At 39.3% G+C, this 21,186-nt stretch overlaps 2 protein-coding genes across 2 annotated transcripts; one reads left to right on the top strand and one right to left on the bottom strand.

Moving 5' to 3' along the window:
- Positions 1-1,795: 1,795 nt before the first annotated feature.
- Positions 1,796-2,546, bottom strand: LOC134661885 (uncharacterized). Its single transcript, XM_063518112.1, has one exon. The coding sequence runs from the start codon at positions 2,446-2,448 to the stop codon at positions 1,852-1,854; it is 597 nt and encodes a 198-aa protein (XP_063374182.1). The 5' UTR covers positions 2,449-2,546; the 3' UTR covers positions 1,796-1,851.
- A 634-nt stretch (positions 2,547-3,180) lies between these two features.
- Positions 3,181-19,013, top strand: LOC134661212 (uncharacterized). The gene is made up of 16 exons (XM_063517182.1): positions 3,181-3,333; positions 3,832-4,351; positions 5,277-5,436; positions 6,484-6,664; positions 7,151-7,204; positions 7,359-7,436; positions 7,844-8,261; positions 9,550-9,696; positions 10,195-10,238; positions 14,235-14,508; positions 15,306-15,477; positions 16,923-17,103; positions 17,529-17,603; positions 17,709-17,768; positions 18,348-18,407; positions 18,825-19,013. The coding sequence occupies exons 1-16, from the start codon at positions 3,291-3,293 to the stop codon at positions 19,007-19,009; spliced, it is 2,652 nt and encodes an 883-aa protein (XP_063373252.1). The 5' UTR covers positions 3,181-3,290; the 3' UTR covers positions 19,010-19,013.
- The last annotated feature ends 2,173 nt before the right edge of the window (positions 19,014-21,186 follow it).

Below are 21,186 nucleotides of genomic sequence, written 5' to 3'. Positions count from 1 at the left end.
TAAATACATATTAAATGGGATTAAAATATCTTATACTTTTCAATTATCACCTATAATAACTAATAAGCCTATTTAAACCACATAAGTTATGTCAAGTCTCACAGATCGTTTTAGTATATAGGATGGCCGAATTAAATAACTTACAAGTTTTATTAGATAGTTTAATCTATAGATATCACCCCATTTAACAAATTAACACCAGTAATAAGAAATGTTGCTGTTGAATCTGACTGAATATATGGACTTTGCAACCCCATTCAGGTATCTATCTATCTAATACCTTTAAACGAGCAATTCTTGTTTATTTATTTATCTATCTAATCTAATACCTTTTAACGAGCAATTCTTGTTTATTTATTTATTTATATATATATATATATATATATATATATATATTTCGGGGATCTCGGAAACGGCTCTAACGATTTCGATAAAATTTGCTATATGGGGGTTTTCGGGGGCGAAAAATCGTTCTAGCTAGGTCTTATCTCTGGGAAAACGCGCACTTTCGAGTTTTTATATGTTTTCCGAGCGAAGCTCGGTTACCCAGATATTATAACTATTATAGATTATACAAGAGATGAATGAGAAACCCCTTTCTAAATGTGAGAAGATTGGAATGAAAGAGATTTTACCTACTTAATATCATATTGTCGATTCAAGATAAAAATTCTAATTTAGCTTATAGCTTAGATCATCCTACTTTGCTGCTAACTTAATTCTAAAAGCTAGTTCATTAAATCATTAGTCTTGGTGATTACTGATTACAATACAAAATCATAATATTCATAAATTACATTATAAAGAGCCGATACAAATTAACTCGTTAAAAGATACTGAAATTAACACGCTTTGTAGGTGGCCCTTAATAGAAAGGACTTAACTGTCACAAAAGCGTATTTGATGAATTTAAAGAGTGACCCAGGATATTAACCCATGGCAATTAATGAGCGACATGAAAAAGTTGATTCACCCAAACAAACACAATTTAGGCCGAGGAGACATTTCCAATAAGAGATCCATCCAGACTAATAACGGAGTTAGACAACTGATGGACACAATTGTAGCCTCTGCTGTTGTATATTTATATGTAAGTACATTGCAAAACATGACATTTCCATACAAAGAGGCAGCTAATTTATTCTTGTAAAGCCATAAATTATTGCCTACGCAAAACTATAGTGTAGTATGAAATATCTAACAAAGCCCAGCAATAAATAATTTGTGACAATTTCTCTTACACTTACAATATTGACCTTATAAGTCAATACTGTAAGTAGAGTGGTCTATTAGACCACCTTCACTTGAAGTCTGTTTTAAATTCTAGTAATATTTAGATATTATTAAATAAACCACATAAACATGCTATACATATCAAATATATGTCAGTTACATGCTGCATAAAACATCGTAATTATAATTTATTGATTACATTTACCTACACTATAGTTAGGTAAACCTACTTGTTCCTTGACCCTTGTTGAGGGTGATGTTAAATTGACCACATAAAATTTAAAAATAGTTACTAATTACTGCATTACTTTTTGCCCCATCCCTTTAACCTTTTCCACGCCGTGTCAAACACAAAGCTGTCACTCAGACGCCACATCATTGAAGTGTCAAAACTGAAGTTGAACTTTATGTATATGCACATAGGTCAATGTTGCTCTGTGGTCTGTGACTGAATAATCGGTCTTTGGCGTTGAACCTATGGTGCGGAGGCTGGATGGTCAGTGGGTGCGGATATATCGGTCATTGGCATCCAAAAGGTTAATCATGATCAGAGATGTATTTTTCAGCAAAAAAGTACATGTGAATCTACTTTGTTTGCAATGTAGGAGTAGAATGTATCTATTTATTGCTGCTAGTTGCACTAAAATTACCATCTGAATGCAAGTGCTCAATGGATGCTGACAGCTGTTCTAAACTTTGGACTAATTGAGTCATCTTAAATCTGGAGGTAGATTTGTCAAAATTGTCCTCTGTTGGTTTCTCCACGTCGGCGCAGAGGCGGAAGTGTAGGCGCGCCAAGTGCTCCTGCTGGTCTCTGATGTTGATCATCTGCTCCATGCTGCAGCCAGCACTGAACGCGCTCAGTTTCCCCGAGTGAAAATCATCTAGCAAACCAAGAAGTGCTTTTTCCATATGTTTTACATCTGGCGCTTCTTTGGGTATGTGTTTGGGCCTGTTGCTGTAATTGGAGCGCATCAGGTCCCGATGGAGTCGCCTCTCGTTCACAATGGATACCTTTGTTGAATCATTGATACTGTTCCCCGTGCTGGGGAACGCCTGCCCCGGGGTCCGCGAGGTGAGGCTGGCGGCGCCACTGGACATCTTGTTGCTGGTCACAGGTGACGTCGCGGACTGCGTGATCTTCGCCTCGTCTTCCTCGCCCTCATTCTGCATCAGTTGTTGTGTTTCGTTAGCTTCCTCGACATCAACACTCATGTAGACTACAGGATACAGTAGGTTTCGGCACTTGAATAACTGTAAACCACTATAGTTTAACTAGCTATCTTAAAGTGATATATAAAACTATAATTTACTAAAACATTTTCTTTTATTGCTCATTATTGTAGAACAAAATCAAGTCAAGTTGGTTCGCCTTTCATCCAATGACGTCAAAGTGGCAGTATGTTCCGAAACCAACATGAAACCAAAGTGTGAAAGCATATCTGTGCAATCTATGTACATAGAAAAAAGCTTATGAACGGCCTGCACAGGATTGTTCCAAACAAGATGATGGAGTAATCAATTTTAAACTTAATTTATTTCAATTATAGTTTTAGTACGTTAGTAAACAAGAAGTACAATTAAATTTAAATTTTATTGTATATCATTACAAAAAATCTATGTCCAAAAAATCTACTTTAGAATTTGTCTTCATGAAAAACTTCATTCATGTTATTTTCAATTTGGAACGAGCCTTTCTTTACTACCGGAATGGGGATTGATTGACATTACTTGACGTTGACAATATTTGTGACAATATTGATTGACATATCATATCGTTCGTTTCAACATGGTTTCAAAACAACATCGCAAACATTTTTTTTTTCTTTGTGTATGTTTAAAACAATGTTAAGTCTGCATTCAAACTAGAATTTAAACATAACTATATCAATGTGGTAGAGATTTGTTATCTTGTTCAATATTATTGGCATTTGCTAGGTCACAATCGAAGAACACTTGTGACGTGATGAATTTACATCGTTTTGGTACATTGTAAATGTATAAAAACGAGCAAATAAGCAGTCACAGCTTAATTTGAATGCAAGTATCTTTAAAATATGGAACATCCTATATTTCAAACCAAGAGGACCGCTCAACACGGTAAGGAAACAATCACATGGTTATTTTTGCAACTAAATGCGTTTCGGTTGACTCCCGATACCTAAGTGGAGAAAGTCGGACGTGGACCCTTGTAGTACTTAAACCAGGACTCGCCGTATTGATAAGTTAAGGGAAACATAGACCCCAGCCAATACTGCATCCTTGGGAGCTCTGAAAATCTTATCTCACTATTATCATCTTGTGACTCCACTATAGTTGCAAGCAAGGCTGCGGTGGCCGCTTGCTATCAGGTGGCCTGCATGGTTGTTTGCCACAGATCTGGCGTAAGTGGGATCTGGGTTAAGTGGTGATACCTGTATAACACATATAAAATAATATAATTTCGAATTGATAGATTTATTAATGACTAGTCCTATTTGCCATGGTCCTATACTGTTATAATCCTGCGAACTGATAGTTGATTTTTGTCAAATAGGGTCACATGCTTGCATTTGTAATTTGCCAACAAAATGAAAGAACTGTTATTTTTGTTTACAGTGCCAAAAGTCATAAAGGTTGTTAATTTGAAGCGATTCATGCCAGAAGCACCACTAGAGGTAACACCTAAATTAAAAAGAACTTGGCATAAGCCAGTTTCACATACATCATCAAATATTCATGCAAGTAAGGACAAGGTTCATGTCCAAAACAGTGTGGTTGAAATAGACAAAGTTCCAGAAAATCAGGGTGCAATAGACAATACAAGTGACAACCAAAATTACTTAGACTTTAACGAAAAACAAGTGCTAAGCAACGGAAGCAAAATCAAGTTTAGAAATTGCTCGCATACCCATGAAGAATTATCCCGACTTCATGAACATACTGATGACACATTAGTGAAAGTTGGCGATGTGTTTGATTCTAGGGAATCCTTTAAGCAGTATTTAAATGATAATGCCAAGAGATGGCACTACTACTATGTGTGCCGGAATAGCAAGAAAAAGTATATTGAGTATAACTGCATTTGTATGGCATATAACATTAAGGAGAGAGAAGTGGTGATAAGAAAACAGAAGAAGTAAGTATTCTATGTTTTAGAGCAGCGGTCGGCAACCTTTTAGCAGCCAAGGGCCACATAGTAGTTAATGAAGTTGACGCGGGCCGCACTTTGTTAATATTTATGACTTCATCAGACATTGTTGTTTGTCAATATTACATACAAAATAGCCAGGGAGGCTCGCGGGCCGCAAATGACAGGTTCACGGGCCGCGGGTTGCCGACCGCTGTTTTAGAGCAATGAAATTGGGTCACTATGGAAATTTCCAATAAAAAATGTGGTTTCATTTATATTTATTGGTGTAGATGTAGATTATGCATATGTTAATAAATACCTGTGTTGTATACCATGATAATTAAGTGTGCATCTTTCAAAATGGGGTTCTGATCTGACTTTAAAAATGCATTCCACTGGCTATATGCCATATTTTGCAAGATGCTAATAAGCTGTATTTAGGTTAGACATTGATAAATTCTGCCCTCCTAAGCTAAAAAGCGGTATTTGCATATAGTTTTCTTTGGAAATACGGCCTTTTAGCTTAGGAGGGCAGAATTGTACATCAGGCCATGGTAAGCCAAAAAGGAAAAAGTAATTAAATGGTTAGGGCAATTAGATTCATAAATGAACTGTGTAATCTTTGAAGGCCGCATCTATTATATACAATGCATTGTAGCTTTTCATATGTACCTACATTAATTAGTGTCTGACCGAAACCAGACTTTCTTGCTTTTCAGCAAAGGTTTGGTTTTGCTCTAGTTTCCGACGAAACCTTACCTTAGGTTGGACACTAACGAAAATACAGTTTCAGCATAGCTGAACAGTTCAGCAGTTTTTTGGTTGAGGCCTTGGGCCGAAACATGACTTTTATGCCAAAACCTATTTATACCAACTTAGGATGGACACCATTAATACAAAGTTGAATTTCAAATGGCATTCATCATTACAGACGAACAACCGCCTGCCCTTGCAAAGTACGGCTGGCGATAAACCAAGCAAACAAAGTGATTGTGTACTACGTGTGTAACCACCACGACCACCCCACGACCGCCAGCGAGTTCCACCACTACCCCCATGCTAAATACCTGCCTCAACATGTTAAGGAGGAGGTGCGTATTGAACGTTATTGCTTAATTAGTAAGAGTTATTTCGCAATGTCACAATAAGATCATATGTCGAGTTTTTTTCATAGAGCTAACATAAAGTCTATTTTTTTATTCGGTAGACTGAAATGACAGCTAATTGTATGAACATGAAATGTCATTTCATACTATTAACTGTCATTTCAGTCTACCGAATAAAAAATAGACTTTAGGTACATACATAAGTTAGAGGGTTACAGTTAGGGCTTATTTAGACGACGCGAGAACTCGCATGCGGGTTTCATTACTCATTACATTGCGGGTTTTGATCGGTCGGTTAAATTGTACGTAACCAACAGTCCACAATGTAACTAAAATCGCATGTGAGTTCGCGCGCCGTCTAAATCAGCCCTAGACTAACTATTCTTATAAGGTAAGGTTATAAAAAAACCGGCCAAGTACGAGTCGGACTCGCGCACGGAGGGTTCCGCACCATCAACAAAAAAAAGAGCAAAACAAGCAAAAAAACGGTCACCCATCCAAGTACTGACCCCGCCCGACGTTGCTTAACTTCGGTAAAAAATCACGTTTGTTGTATGGGAGCCCCATTTAAATCTTTATTTTATTCTGTTTTTAGTATTTGTTGTTATAGCGGCAACAGAAATACATCATCTGTGAAAATTTCAACTGTCTAGCTATCACGGTTCGTGAGATACAGCCTGGTGACAGACGGACGGACAGCGGAGTCTTAGTAATAGGGTCCCGTTTTTACCCTTTGGGTACGGAACCCTAAAAAACAGGGTTGAAGACAAAAAGTGTACAAAAAATGTTTATTGTCTAATTAGGTAGAGTCTGCGCGGAAAGAGAAGAGTGGTGGGATGTATGGGCTCCCTTACATTCCACGACTCTTCTCTTTCCGCACAGACTCACAGAATATATTGTCTGACAATAAAAAAAAAATGTAACATTAAATTCTAAATTTCTATGGGAAATCGACTTTGCGCCTATTAAAATTTGCCGCTTTTTTTCTACTGACAAATTGACTAGACTAGAACTATTAAGCGATTTTTTTAGTTTCTGGATTTGACGTACCTCGGTTTGGACGTAGACCTGATACAGAAGTACATCCACTCCGTTGTCGGCCTTACCATCAAGAAGAAGGACATCTGGTCGTACGCTTATAGGTTTAAAAGGAAAATATTCAATAGAAATATAAGCGAAGAACGGCAGAAATATATGGAAGGTTTAATTGCAAGTAAGTACGTTAAAATTGTTAAAAACTTTGAACCTGATTTTCACCCCCTAGGAGGTAATTTCGAAAGTCCTTTCTAAGTTGAGCTCTAAAAACATTGCAAGAATTATGTTTTAAATTTTAAACACAGTTTCTTGAACAGTTTGAACTGTACGTCTATGTATATCTAAGGGTGGTACCTATTCCACGTGTCCAATTTCTTTGTCCAATGTCAGTGCGTCTCACTCTCTCATTCAAGCAAAATGTGAAATGCAAATACACATTGGACAAAGAAATCGGACAGGTGGAATACCACCCTAAGTAACGGAATTCTGTAGATATGTTCACAAATGTTAGATTTTTTAAGTTTTCTGCCATCACCTCAGACTCCTCAGAGTACTTTACAAGATACTCGAAAATACACGGAGCTCGATCTATATTCACTTAATTATTATAACAATTTTAAGAAAAGGAACAAATATATGAGTTACGTGTTATTTTTTATTTCAGAAATTCGTCAAACGTACGATCCGCCATTAGAAACTAAGCAACGCGAATTGCCAAGTAAGCAACTAACCATGTCATTATCAAAGTATAATACCTAATATTCATCATCATCAGTTGTTAATAAGTTTATGAGCATACAACGCCTTATGATATTAAGTCCGCTCATTGTGCTTAAACTTTAAGATATTCATTACTTTGATTGTTATTTTAGACGAACATGCCGAAGTCGTTCTTTCCATCAAAGAAGTTGATTTGAGACAGGAGAAGACACTTAAAATTGGGAAAACAGGTAAGCTTTTCAAACTCTTATACCTACAGGCTGCCTGATATTAACCACGCCTTTTTGAAGGCTAAAAGAAATAAATAAATATGATATGCCTTTGTCGTAAATTTTAATCGTATACCTAATCATACAATTACGACACTTAGCTCTGATTTTGCCATTCTGTCTACAAACATAGGTAATATTTATTCCTATTATTACAGTGACATATCGCCGCTATACTTACTCAACCTCGTATCTGCAACACTCATTTGATGACAAAAACACCCGTATTCCGAATGAAAGAAAAGCGACATTTCCATCAAATGATTGTTGCAGATATGAGGTTGAGTAAGTATAGCGACGATATCACATAATATAACCAGCAGCCATCTTATGCTATGCCTGCTATTCTTGACAACATTTTGTTTCAGCTAATCCCATGCTAGAGACGTTGACCGACGATCTAACCCTAAACTATAGCACAGACCTTCTCGGAGATACCACAGACAACACAGAATTTATAGTACAGTACATAAACGAAGAAGGCATATTATGCGACGGAAACGGTACACCAGTCACCAACAGTTCTGCTATTATGCAATTTATTAACAACTACGCGTACGTACCTGTTCAAGACTTGCAGCAAACTGTGTTCAGTGATATCAGTCATGAACAGGAACCTTTTGATTATGTACGAGATGACAATACGGTGATTTGCGAAAGTGAACCGTGTGTGGAAGAGACGGGAGGTGCAGTTTTCAATGACGTCACTAAAATATTGGACAGCAATATTAGTTTCGAGAGCTCAGAGCAAGATGAGACTGTGATATGCGATAGTTATGAAAAGAGGTAATAATAACTAATGGGCTTACACATTCACCCCTATAGAACAAAGATAGGTACAAGAAATTGGAACTGAATCGACACTAATCTATAGAATTATCGAACTAGCTCACGGATTTTCTCGATAGACGCATATATAAATTTGAGTTAATATCTGCTCACAGAATTTCACGAGTATCGGTTGAGTGGTTGCAGACGAGAATAACCGGACATACGAAACCATTTGCCTAAAGCCCCGTCTCCATATCGCGCGGCAAACTATCGAACATTAGTTTGCCGCGCGATATGGAGACGGGGCTTAAGATGAAACGGAGCCATTCTCTTTCGCTCGACCAAAGATAGTCCGCACGTATCTTACACTTAACCACTACATATAACACGGGGGCTTGGCTAAGTATCTTATACCTTTAAACAAGCAATAGGGATGTTGACATGAATCGCGAATATATAACATGTTATGTTTTTACCATAGCAGGGAATAATTAATTAGAAATTAGAATGCGGAAAATCATATTTTGCAAGTGTAAATATGCGTAATAAATTAATTAAAAATAATCAAAAGTCTTTAAAATAATGCCCAGTATCACGTGACTGCAAACGTCAATCGGAGCGCGTGACGTAATCACAGTGGAATCACCAAAGACAAGTTATAAAACCTGCCTAAGTGTCTACAGATTATCGTACCGAAACGCGATCTTGGTGCGGTGCGGCGCACGAATCGATAGTGTGTAAGGTGGTGCGTTGAGGACGCAGCTATAAGTTAGAGCGAGAAAGAAGGTCGCTGTCCGATGCGGTAGTGTGTTAAGGCTTTAAAAAAATTTGTTAGTTACCATATAAAGAAATTATAAAATAGGCTGACAGCAGTCAGTACAGCAGTTTGTTTAAAACGCCGTTACGTCATCAAGGTCACGTGACAATTTGAGCGTTTAGGCGCGAAATTTAAACACGAAACTTATTATACATGTTTTTTTATTCAAAATTAATGAATATATTTTTTTAATATTTATTTCTGTAATTATTTCGTGTCTATCTACAAAATAAAACCAGTTCCAAAAAATTTTCAACATCCCTATTCTTGTATATTTATTTATATACATATTATATACTTTGTGGATCTCGGAAACGGCTCTAACGATTTCGATGGAATTGGCTATATGGGGGTTTTCTGGGGCGAAAAGTCGATCTTGCTAGGAATACGCGCATTTTCGAGTGTTTATAGGTTTTCCGAGCAAACCTCGGTCTCCCAGATATTTTATACTTATTTTGGTTTATATTAGTATGTACTTGTTTTCAGGTTGTCACCTACCCCCGAGACTCCGGCTGTGTACGCAGAAATGGATAATTTTAAGAAGTATTATTACGTTGATCATCGGTATATTCCATATGAAGACAAAAAAAGAAAGGAAAAGAATGTTCTTCAGCACAAAGCAGATTCTCATGGGTATGTAATAAACTTATCAATTTGTCATTACAACTTGTATAGTATATTGATATGAAATAACACTGTTTAAACAGATTAATTATATCACGTAGAATGAATTTAATATACAACCCAACGTTTCGAACCCTTTACAGCGTTCGTAGTCAACAGGTGACTGAAAAAAAAAACAAATATAAAAATATATATTAATAAACGGATTTCGTTTAAATTGTTTTATTTCATGAATAACTCTTGCGGTAACTGAAGACAATATTTTGTATTGTACAGTTGACGTCAAAGAGATGTATTTATCTGTTTATATATTGGCACTGTACTCCTTTGTAATACTCGTAAGGCGAAAAATGTAAACATGTATTAGACGTCAACTGTACTTGTCATTAAATTTAATATGTTTGATATCAATAACGCAGCCAGCGACGGAATATACAAGTATAGTATATATAGTTCTACAAATGAGAAACGCTACAATAAGTAATGTATTTATTATTTGTTTAACAGTGGCACCAATCCGCCCGGCCTGTCCCGCGAGGAATTCATTAAAGGTAATCCATTTTTGAAGTGAATACTTCTTTAGCGGCGCTGTGCACTTTTTGTGATGGGGAAAAAATGTTAAAAACTCGTAACAGGTGTCACGTGACCGTAAGACGTAAGACGGACACGTGACCTAATCCAAAAACTGTTACTTCAATGTCATTGAGTTTTTCTTCATTGATTTAAATGCCATCTAGTGAGTTTCCCTCTAACTGGTATTAATATAACTCGAGTAATAACAGTAATGTGCTTAGGGGCTTCAAGTAATGCGACGAAATAACGCTAGATGGCGTTAACCTCAATTATACATAGGTAAAATGTCATTCAATAGAACTTGCTAACAATGTAAACAAACCGCCATACTAAAATTGACACTAAATGTCAATTTACTAGTAACTTTTGTTTACATAGTTAGCAAGTTCTATTGAATGACACTTTAGTGCTGCATACATTTTGCAATGTCATTGAGTTTTCACTTCTGCCGGCACTCCCTGAGTGCAACCCGTTGTTTTTTATTATTTCACAAGTGTAAAGGAGTTGCGGGACCCATAATTTATCGAGTCAGCATAGACAGTAGCGTATAGAACGCCTAAAGTATCTGAAAAATGGGCTAGCACATGATTGGCGCGACAGTATCTCGCGGCGAGATGACTACCCATCCCTCTTTTATTCATATAGAAAAAAACGGGTAGTCTATCTCGCCGCGAGACACTGTCGCGCCAATCATGTACTAGGGGTGCAAGACCTTACCATAGAAAATTTGAATTTCGCGCCTCTTTTTACTGACAAGATTTGCTTGACCAGCTACTTATATTAGAAATTAGAACATATAATTTATACATAGATGGTCAAACAGATCTTGTCAGTAGAAAAAGGCGGAAAATTTGAAAAAAGTAGGCGCGAAGGCATATCGTCTCATAGAAAATTTGAATTTCGCGCCTTTTTCTACTGACAAGATCTGCTTGACCATTTATATGCCCTGAACTAAAAACTTCGCGGGACTCCGTGACAAGCCAAAAAACGCTGGCTGATTTCGCCTATTTTAAAATTGACAAGCATTTATAAAAAGAACAACCCACCCTTCATATCATTCTGTCTTTCATAATCCCGCGGACGAAATGGAGCTTAATTTTATTTTGTAAATTGTATACAAAATTATGAGTGACCATCCTGACCTGCCAAGCATGATGGGTTTCCAAACGACGGAGGGCGAGCCGTCCGCCTCCGCAGACGCGAACATAGCCAGCGACATAGAATCCCTGTTCATACCTACTGGGAAGGCGCTGACCACATTTCTACGGAGGAAGCGGAATGGGGCTAAACTTGTGGATATAATGTCGCATCTAAGGAGGAAGATCTGCGATACGCATATGGAACAATTGAACCAAAATGTTGCTTCGTGTTTGGATGCAGGGACCGCTTATGGGTTTTTGGAGAGGAAGGGTTCGTCGTTTTGTTTGGCTCGTTCTGTGGTCCCGGCACCTAGATCGGAGCAACGTGACGCCAGGGATCTGCAATCGGACCCCTCGGACAGGTGCAGGCGCCGCCGCCGCCGCCGCCGCCGCCGCCGCCGCCGCCGCCGCCGCCGTTCTTGTTGCTGTCGCAGGCGTCGACGCCGCCGATACCGACGCCGCTGAAACAGTGTAAACGTTTTTGTTTTTGTATTGTGATGTTTTTGTATTGTTATGTTTTTGTATTGTTGTTTTTGTATTGTTATGTTTTGTATTGTAATGTTTTGTATTGTAATATTTTTGTTGTAATAAGTAAAGTAATCAAAATGCTAAATTTGTTTTACTTATAGCCTAGGGAAGCTGGGTACCTTCCACAGAACAAGTAGAATGGCGATGCGAGCAGGGTACGTGTCGCCGCCGGTTTTGAGCAAACGCTCGCATGCTACTCGCCCGCGCTGACCGAAAATGAAGTAAACATGCCTTTTTGCGCCACAATAACGTTCAGATTAAGAAGCCAGACGTCAAATCTGTTTAAAGGAGGCGTATCCATTCACCACGCACACAAGTTTTTACTACCGTTGCGCAAGTGTTAGTAAATGTCGAGAGGAACGAGCGGCGACACCGGTTCCGATACTAACTGTGCGCGATAGCCATTCTAACCTCTTTAATATGTTCTGTGGTACCTTCTATGCTTGCTATAGGATTCGTTCCCAATTCGCCGGATTCTTGTGACATCTGCTAGGCTGGCGGGTGGACCTTTTAAATCTTGCATTATTTATCGCAAAATGCATGTTGTTATACTGTAACTCCAGTGTATCTTTAGTCGTTTTGGGGATAAATACACTGATTTATCTTATCTTTCAGACCTGTAGGATAGAGAGATCGCGGCGAGATAGACTACCCGTCTTTTTATCTATATCTAATACCTTTAGGGCCATTTGCACCACCCGTCTAACCCGGGGTTAACCGGTTAAACCTGGAATTACCATGGTTACCAGTACAATTTGACACTGGCTTAACTATTTAACCGCTTAAACCCGGGTTAGTGGGATGGTGCAAGTGGGCCTTAAACGAGCAATTCTTGTTTATTTATTTATTATATATATATATATATATATATATTTCGGGGATCTCGGAAACGGCTCTAACGATTTCGATGAAATTTGGTATATAGGGGTTTTCGGGGGCGAAAAATCGATCTAACTAGGTTTTATCTCTGGGAAAACGCGCATTTCCGAGTTATTATATGTTTTCCGAGCGAAGCTCGGTCACCCAGATATTAACTATGTTAATAAAAGAGGGACGGGTAGTCCGCGAGATACTGTCGCGCCAATCACGTGCTAGCCCGGCTGCTAGCATGAGTTGCGTCCTCGCGCGCGACTCCATACACCTTGCGCTATATCAAGTATGAACTCGCGCGTGATAACGCTACGCAGCTAGACGGTCAGAGGTATACTAGGTACAGTCGCCATCAAATATATCGGAACGGCCAAGGTGCTCAAAAATATCTGAACACACCTCTATCGTCAAGGTGTTAGAGTGCGTGTTCAGATATTTGTGAACACCTTGGCCGCTCCGATATAATGTATGTGATTTCGCATTTCATTCCCCGTAGTTATACCACACTAAAATTACCTATGCAGTTATAGTGTACAGTCGCCTGTACATACACTATAACTGCATAGGTAATTTATTTTAGTGTGGTATAGCTACGGGGAATGAAATTATCTGAGGAATGACCCAAGCATCTACAAAAACTGCCGAATTCAAAAGGATGACTTACAACTGGAGTTGCGGGTAGAGCCACAACTACAACTAGGGAAAAAAAAAACTCGTGGACCCACTATGGTACAAAGCTGTGGGACCATGGGTAATACATGGATTTCATAGGTCCACATACTTACTTTACTCTTTGGGTCCACCCGCCGTCCTGATGACAGGATGGCAGTTGAACTTTTTTGAAATATCTCGTTTTAAGGAGAGGTACACTGGGTTCTATTAAAGGTACACAGAAGGTACAACGTTTATAAATATTTCGTTGAAATTCGTTGATGTCCACCCGCTATCCTGTTTACATTGCATCCATAGTGAGTCTATTGCCTACATAGGGCGTGTAAACAAAGAAATAAGTAATAGGAATAAATAAGGAATAGGTACATTTTTAATGACGGATTAAAAGGCACCCATTTCTTGGTTCGAGTCAGAAATGGATACTTTCATCCAAGTTACGAGTATACTTTTAGTGTGTTTGTAACTCGAAAAAAAGCTCCGATACAACTCTGCTTTTTGAATACGAGATACGAGGAAATTAAAACGCGTCTTGTAATTTACAAAGATGATTAAAAATAAACTTGTACTATATTTTTATTTTGTGGTAATTTTACAATTAAAGTTAAATATTACAATTAACTTATACAACAAATTCATTTTGAACCGAATTTTCATTGCTTATTGTAAAAATATACACTTGGAAAGTAAATCTCCCTGGGATCGTAACGTATCACTTTCAACCACCACTTTCGGAGCATGGAAAAAAAAACACTATACTATTTTCAGCCCCCGACTTTGTCTACCACCCGACGCCAATCCGCCACTGCTCCGGGCACGAGCACCTGACCCTCCTCACCGACGCTGACGCCATCTTGCCCGGAGCCCGATTCCTCGCGCACGACGTTTTCCTCGCGTACATAAACGAACGGGCGAATCGCTGGTTCTTCTATTACTCGCTGATGGAGAGTGGCAAGGCGCCGGAGCATTATGTGTATAAATGCGTGTACGGGAAGACTAGAGTGTCCAAGAACACTTACCGCGCCAAGGGGTTGCGAAAAAGGTAATTGTAGTTATGTAAAACCGGCCAAGTGCGAGTCGGACTCGCGCACGGAGGGTTCCGCACCATCAACAAAAAACAAGCAAAAAAACGGTCACCCATCCAAGTACTGACCCTGCCCGACGTTGCTTAACTTCGGTCAAAAATCACGTTTGTTGTATGGGAGCCCTACTTAAATCTTTATTTTATTGTTTTTAGTATTTGTTGTTATAGCGGCAACAGAAATACATCATCTGTGAAAATTTCAACTGTCTAGCTATCACGGTTCGTGAGATACAGCCTGGTGACAGACGGACGGACGGACGGACAGCGGAGTCTTAGTAATAGGGTCCCGTTTTTACCCTTTGGGTATGGAACCCTAATAAACGAGCGTCCTTCTATTTCTTGCCGATCGGCAGTGATATATTAGTCGCAAAGATCAGAGCTTTATGTGTAAGTATAAAAGCGCAACAAAAACTCTTGTCATTGTAACCAACTTCACTCCAACAAGCACATCAATAATTACACAAATAAATCGACTAAACATTTTATTTATTAAACATAACACAAATAAATTTGTATACCTAATGCTGGTAAAACATAGTGATTCATGATTCATTCAGGGAGACATATGATTAACAAATAAAAATATTGATTGATTAGAGTAAGATCAATCTAATTCTGCATAGGTAGACTTATGTGTGGATTATCACAAGAAACATTGAATTTCCGTCGCGGGTAAGAAGCAGGGCTTGCCCTACTAGTCGAAGATATACGCTCGTAATGTCGAAATTGATATCTTACAAAGCGGAATATTTCAGAAACAAGCTGACCACGCAATGCCCCTGCCAGATCCGTCTTAGGCGGTTAGAAGCGGACCCGACGTACCTCACCGTGTTATACTCGTGCAACCATCACGACCACGAGTTGGACTCGACACAGTTCACCGCGCAGCCGCATAGCCGTAGGCTCCCTTCTGTCATCAAAGAGGAGGTAACGTAGCCTGATCTAACTGATATAAGGGGTTGGTGCATTGTGTTGTATAGCAACCATCACGACCACGAGTTGGACTCGACACAGTTCACCGCGCAGCCGCATAGCCGTAGGCTCCCTTCTGTCATTAAAGAGGAGGTAACGTAGCCTGATCTAACTGATATAAGGGGTTGGTGCATTGTGTTGTATAGCAACCATCACGACCACGAGTTGGACTCGACACAGTTCACCGCGCAGCCGCATAGCCGTAGGCTCCCTTCTGTCATTAAAGAGGAGGTAACGTAGCCTGATCTAACTGATATAAGGGGTTGGTGCATTGTGTTGTATAGCAACCATCAAGACCACGAGTTGGACTCGACACAGTTCATCGCGCAGCCGCACAGCCGTAGGCTCCCTTCTGTCATCAAAGAGGAGGTAACGTAGCCTGATCTAACTGATATAAGGGGTTGGTGCATTGTGTTGTATAGCAACCATCACGACCACGAGTTGGACTCGACACAGTTCACCGCGCAACCGCACAGCCGTAGGCTCCCGTCTGTCATCAAAGAGGAGGTAACGTAGCCTGATCTAACTGATATAAGGGGTTGGTGCATTGTGTTGTATAGCAACCATCACGACCACGAGTTGGACTCGACACAGTTCACCGTACAGCCGCTTATCATCACAAAAATATAGCGTATCTTTTGTTTTAGTACCTCACTGGAGAAGCTATCAGGATTCGTGGTCGATAAACTCATAGACTAGGAATCCTCTAGACTGAGTTTAGAGCAATTATTTCATGAAACCGATGCTGCCAAAAATACGGGGGTGCGGGGGGATGAGGTGAGCGAATCTCGTGCCGTGATTGGTCCGTTCAAAGACACGGACCAATCACGGCACGGGATTGACTCGAAGATGGAGTAAAACTACCGTATAAAAGGCAGAGGGGGTAGCGTTACTATGCTCAGTCTAGAGGATTCCTAGTCTATGAAAACTTAACGAAACTAACAAAATTCATGTTCATTCTGTCCAAGCTCCTGTTCTTGGTCTAACGCCTAAAATGCTAGTTGCAGCCTCCGCTCTGACAGACTGATCAACGCCACCCAGCGCGCCGCGGCGGTTTACTATGAAACTTCCCATACAATAAAATTTAGCGAACTCTTTAACGATGACAAACAGTTTGGTGCAACCGACCCTAAGTATGTTCGTCTTAGTAGCCTTAGGGCTGATTTAGACGGCGCGCGAACTCGCATGCGATTTTAGTTACACATTGCGGACTGTTGGTTACGTCGAATCCAACCGACCGGTCAAAACCCGCAATCTAATGAAACTCGCATGCGAGTGCTCGTATCGTCTAAATGAGCCCTTATTCAGTTTCATGCTTGCGTTTATGATTTATAACAATGTCCATGTTAAACCCAAATCCGTTATCTCTTTACCGAAAAATTATTCTATTTGTGTACCAGGTGAAAGACCTGATAACTCTCGGCGTGGGCGCGGACGTGCTCCGCAAATACGTGTTCGCCGAAACCGGAGTACGGGTGTACGGGAAGTACTTTCACAATGTGCGTAACGGGATGAGGGCGCGCGGCGAGCAGAGACATTATAGCGAGGAGCGAATCGAAGCGCTCACTAAGAAGATCAGAGGTCAGTCTGCTTTCTCTTTTCATCTTACCCTCGGCTCGGCCACGACTGGCGACGGCGGTAGCGACAACCGTCGGTGCGAACGAAAGGTCCGATCGCTGTTTCTCGCTCCAACCTTTTGTTATCGCTGCTGCTATCGCAAGTTGCTTAAAGTCGTACTCCGTAGCCCTCAGCTTCGAGCCAAGAGTATCTACGCTTTTAGACATTTTCTTTACCGCAACGCACGACCGGCGTTCTATTTCGTGAACACATGCATCCCTTGCAACTTCCAGTTAGCTGCTCGATAGATTTATATCGACTGTCACTATGCCTGGCACTTTCGCACTTACATACTTGTTAGAACGTGACAGACATTTTGAGCGCCACCATGCCTGTCACTATCAACTAACTAAATTAACTTTGGTATATAATGGTGCTTGTATTTACAGATTTGGAAGCGCTATATGGAAATGCAGCCAAAGAAAACCCGCAAGCACAACAGAGGAAACTGCCTAACATACTAAGTTAGTATAACAAAAATAAAATAGACAAATAAGGGCGATATGGTAAAATTGTTAATTCCCGACACCAAAATGTAGTTTTTACAGGTATTATATTTTTATTACCAGGTCAAAAGAGAGAATGCATCACTCAGGCGGGCCAGGATGAAACTGTAACGAAAACTCAAGGTAACCAATATAATACGAAATGATCGTTTTCCAAAAAAATATACATTTCATTCTTGTCTTCAAAATATTGACTTCTTGGGCTCATTTGTACATTCACGCCTCAATCGCCTCATACATGAAAAAATGTGTTCCAAAATTTTGTATGAAAAAATATTTCTGAGTAAAATGAGCTCAAGAAGTCAATATTTTGAAAACATGAATGAAATGTACATTTTTTTTGGAAAACGCTCAAATAAAATGACGAATTTTCTTTATTTTAACGAAGCATGCTGTGCTTACTATTTTGGGTGTAGCAACTGTGAGGAAACCTGCGCTGTGGATTAAACATTTGTAACTAGCAAATTATTATACCTAAGTTCTTTTACAATAAATTTTAATATCTATAATTATTTAAACTTTTGAAGATTATCATGTCAGCGTACGTAATAACACCTATAAGCGCTGGGCTGCGGGCGCGAGATCTCACGATAACTTGAAGTGTGCTTATAACGTTCAAAGTACCTACAGCAATTTCCGATATCGCGTACCTGTAGCTGTACGTTGCCTTGTAGGTATATTAAATTATAAATTTATTTTCAGAATATTGTGAGCTTTCGGACAGAGATGATTTTGCTGAGGAAGTCTACATCATGCAAGCTGGTAGGTCTACATTTTTTTTGCAAACAGTTTTTCCTTTCAATTCTAACCCGGTACGGTCATTCTAACCCGGTCAAATACTTGCCATAACATCAAAGGAAAATTGAGAAAGGTAAAAAGGCATCTGGCAACCAAGAATTGCTTTTTATCAACCCCTAACTAAGCTTTTGTTTTTGGTAAAATAGTAAATCGAATATCGCGAGCGTCATACGCATAACTTAAGTCTGCTCAATCCACAACTTTTAATGAGTTGTCAGTGCACTCTATTGGAGTTATTCATAAACGGCTGCTAACTTAATCAGTTGATGATCGTCGTTTGTCCCTGTCTGTCGTTATGCCATAGAGACGGACAAACGACGATCATCAACTGATTAAATTAGCAGACGTTTATGAATAACGCCGTATATCTTTATCTGCCAGATACTCTACCTCGGCTACCTTTGGAAGACACAGCGAAGCAGAGCAGACTTGAGACGCGACTGCAGAGCCTGTCGTACCAGGACATAGTCAACACCGTGATGGAACTGCAGGACTCGGTGCGTTGTGATGGTATGCGGAGCGACGGGCATGCTATGGATACGAGTGATTTGGATAATATTGGATAGGGCCAAGCCAATCTACAATTTAATCGGACAATTTTTATTTTCAGGTCGATATTTTTTCGTCAATTTCGATAAAATTTGTTGGATCGATATAGTTCCCTATTCTGTACATAACAAGTGCAATTTCACCGTATCCTCCTAAGGTCCTACCTATAGTACCTATTCAGTTCGATGTAATTTAAACCATCTTGTCCTAAAAAATCTTCCGTTGGTTACGAAAATACCATACGTTGTCGTAAATCAGTGAAGAATTGAATTGGACGATGTGTACCTTACGAGGTCAGGATTTTTATAAATTATATTGAAATAAGTAAATTATGAAATAAATTGTAATATTTTATTACAGCGCTGTTTTTTTTTTCCTTTTAACGCGTCCAATTTGGATGAGTTGTGTAAATTTCATCTCAGTTTATTACACCTTTACCTACTACTTGTAAAATATACAATCTCTGCCTACACACCAATTTACACATCATATTTAATTTATACTTATGTTTCTAAAACAGTGAAAAATATAGAACACACATTTTTTACTTAATTTGAAAAATATGTAGGTAGGTAATAATAGTTATTTGTTATACAAGGCGGCAAAGTTGTTGTTTAACCGCTCGTGCTAATATTGATACCCGAGCAAACGAAAGATTCCAAAATTGAACCACGAGCGTAGCGAGTGGTTCCAAAATCGGAATCTTGAGCATTGCGAGGGTTTCAAAGCACGAGGGTTAAACAAAATTTGCCCCCGAGTGAAACACAAAATTTTTCACCACACCAACCCGAAGCAAATATTAAATGTAAAATATCAAACAAAATCAAACCAAATCAAATCCAAATGAATGATATTAAATATTTATCATCCAAAATCATCATTTCAAAGTAAATTCTACCAGCAAACATAGGAAAACAACTCAAAATTTGCATTTGATTACTTTGCCTCACATGTGAATAAAATGCAACTTTGCTATCAGTTTTTGAAGAGCAAAGTAAGCCTTTCCGAGCTGGTGTGGCGAAAATAAGTTTATGTCAAGCCGGAGCTGATTTGGTTCTTAAATAATCTGCACTATAAATGCACAATAGCCACTGCTAAACTGAAACGGAGAGTCCTCAGGTAGGTATAGATAAGTTTCAGTACCATATAATTCAGGTTGTTGGTAAAGTAGATGCGCGGTTTCCTAATAGAAGGCAGCTTAGTTTACGGACTAAATATACATAGTTTAACCATTTAATCGCCAAAGTCGTCAACTGACGCGCACGTCCACAGTCCATAATCAACCTTCTTGCATTCCGACAAGGTCACGTTCGGACATATTTAGGCGTGGCGTTCAAAGGGTTAAAGTACTTAATAAGAGCTTGTAGATTCTATGCTTTCTGATAAGAGCTTGTAGATTCAACAATGATATCATTTCAAAAATTGATATATTTAATGACTCCTTGACTAAATTTAAACATCAAGTACTTTTGGTTATAAATGAACAAACGAATTAAAGACACTGTAACTTTACACTTTAATTGCATATTTAATGTATAAAAATAGTTATATCTCATTAATTATGCCCTTGTCCTAATTTGACTGTTGTTGTTAATTTTTTTAATCTAGTTACCGTAAAATGGGGTAAGTAGGCGCAAAACTGACATTAAAACCTCGATAACATTTTATTTTTACATATGCAAACTGAATGGTGTATATGTCGGAGGCAGATCGTAAAATCGGCCGTATCGAGATATTCCTAGGCATACCATGAAACGCCGCCGTTTCATGATCTGACTAGCGACTACCAGCCATATCGTTCAAACATCAACGTTTGACGATTTGCCTAGCGACGTTTAGGCATATCAAATATGTAGTAGGGTGTGATATTCCTAGGCATATCATGAAACGCCGGCATTTCATGATCTGCCTAGCGCGACCATCAGCCATATCGTGCAAACTCAAGGGGTGATATTCCTAGGCAGATCATGAAACGCCGGCATTTCATGATCTGCCTAGCGACGACCAGCCATATGGTGCAAACCTCAAGGGGTGATATTCCTAGGCAGATCATGAAACGCCGGCATTTCATGATCTGCCTAGCGCGACCACCAGCCATATCGTGCAAACCTCAATGGGCGATATTCCTAGGCAGATCATGAAACGCCGGCATTTCATGATCTGCCTAGCGACGACCAGCCATATCGTGCAAACC

This window comes from Cydia amplana, chromosome Z, assembly GCF_948474715.1.
Source record: "Cydia amplana chromosome Z, ilCydAmpl1.1, whole genome shotgun sequence".
Classification (NCBI taxonomy): Eukaryota; Metazoa; Arthropoda; class Insecta; order Lepidoptera; family Tortricidae; genus Cydia; species Cydia amplana.
This window is presented reverse-complemented; position numbering and strand designations above follow the sequence as displayed.

Excerpts from the sequence above, each read along its gene's own strand:
- LOC134661885 (XM_063518112.1), bottom strand. The coding sequence starts at position 2,448 with ATGAGTGTTGATGTCGAGGAAGCTAACGAAACACAACAACTGATGCAG.
- LOC134661212 (XM_063517182.1), top strand. The coding sequence starts at position 3,291 with ATGGAACATCCTATATTTCAAACCAAGAGGACCGCTCAACACG. Across the intron at positions 4,352-5,276 it reads GTGATAAGAAAACAGAAGAA|ACGAACAACCGCCTGCCCTT; the intron begins GTAAGTATTCTA and ends TCATCATTACAG. Across the intron at positions 17,104-17,528 it reads GCTCACTAAGAAGATCAGAG|ATTTGGAAGCGCTATATGGA; the intron begins GTCAGTCTGCTT and ends TTGTATTTACAG.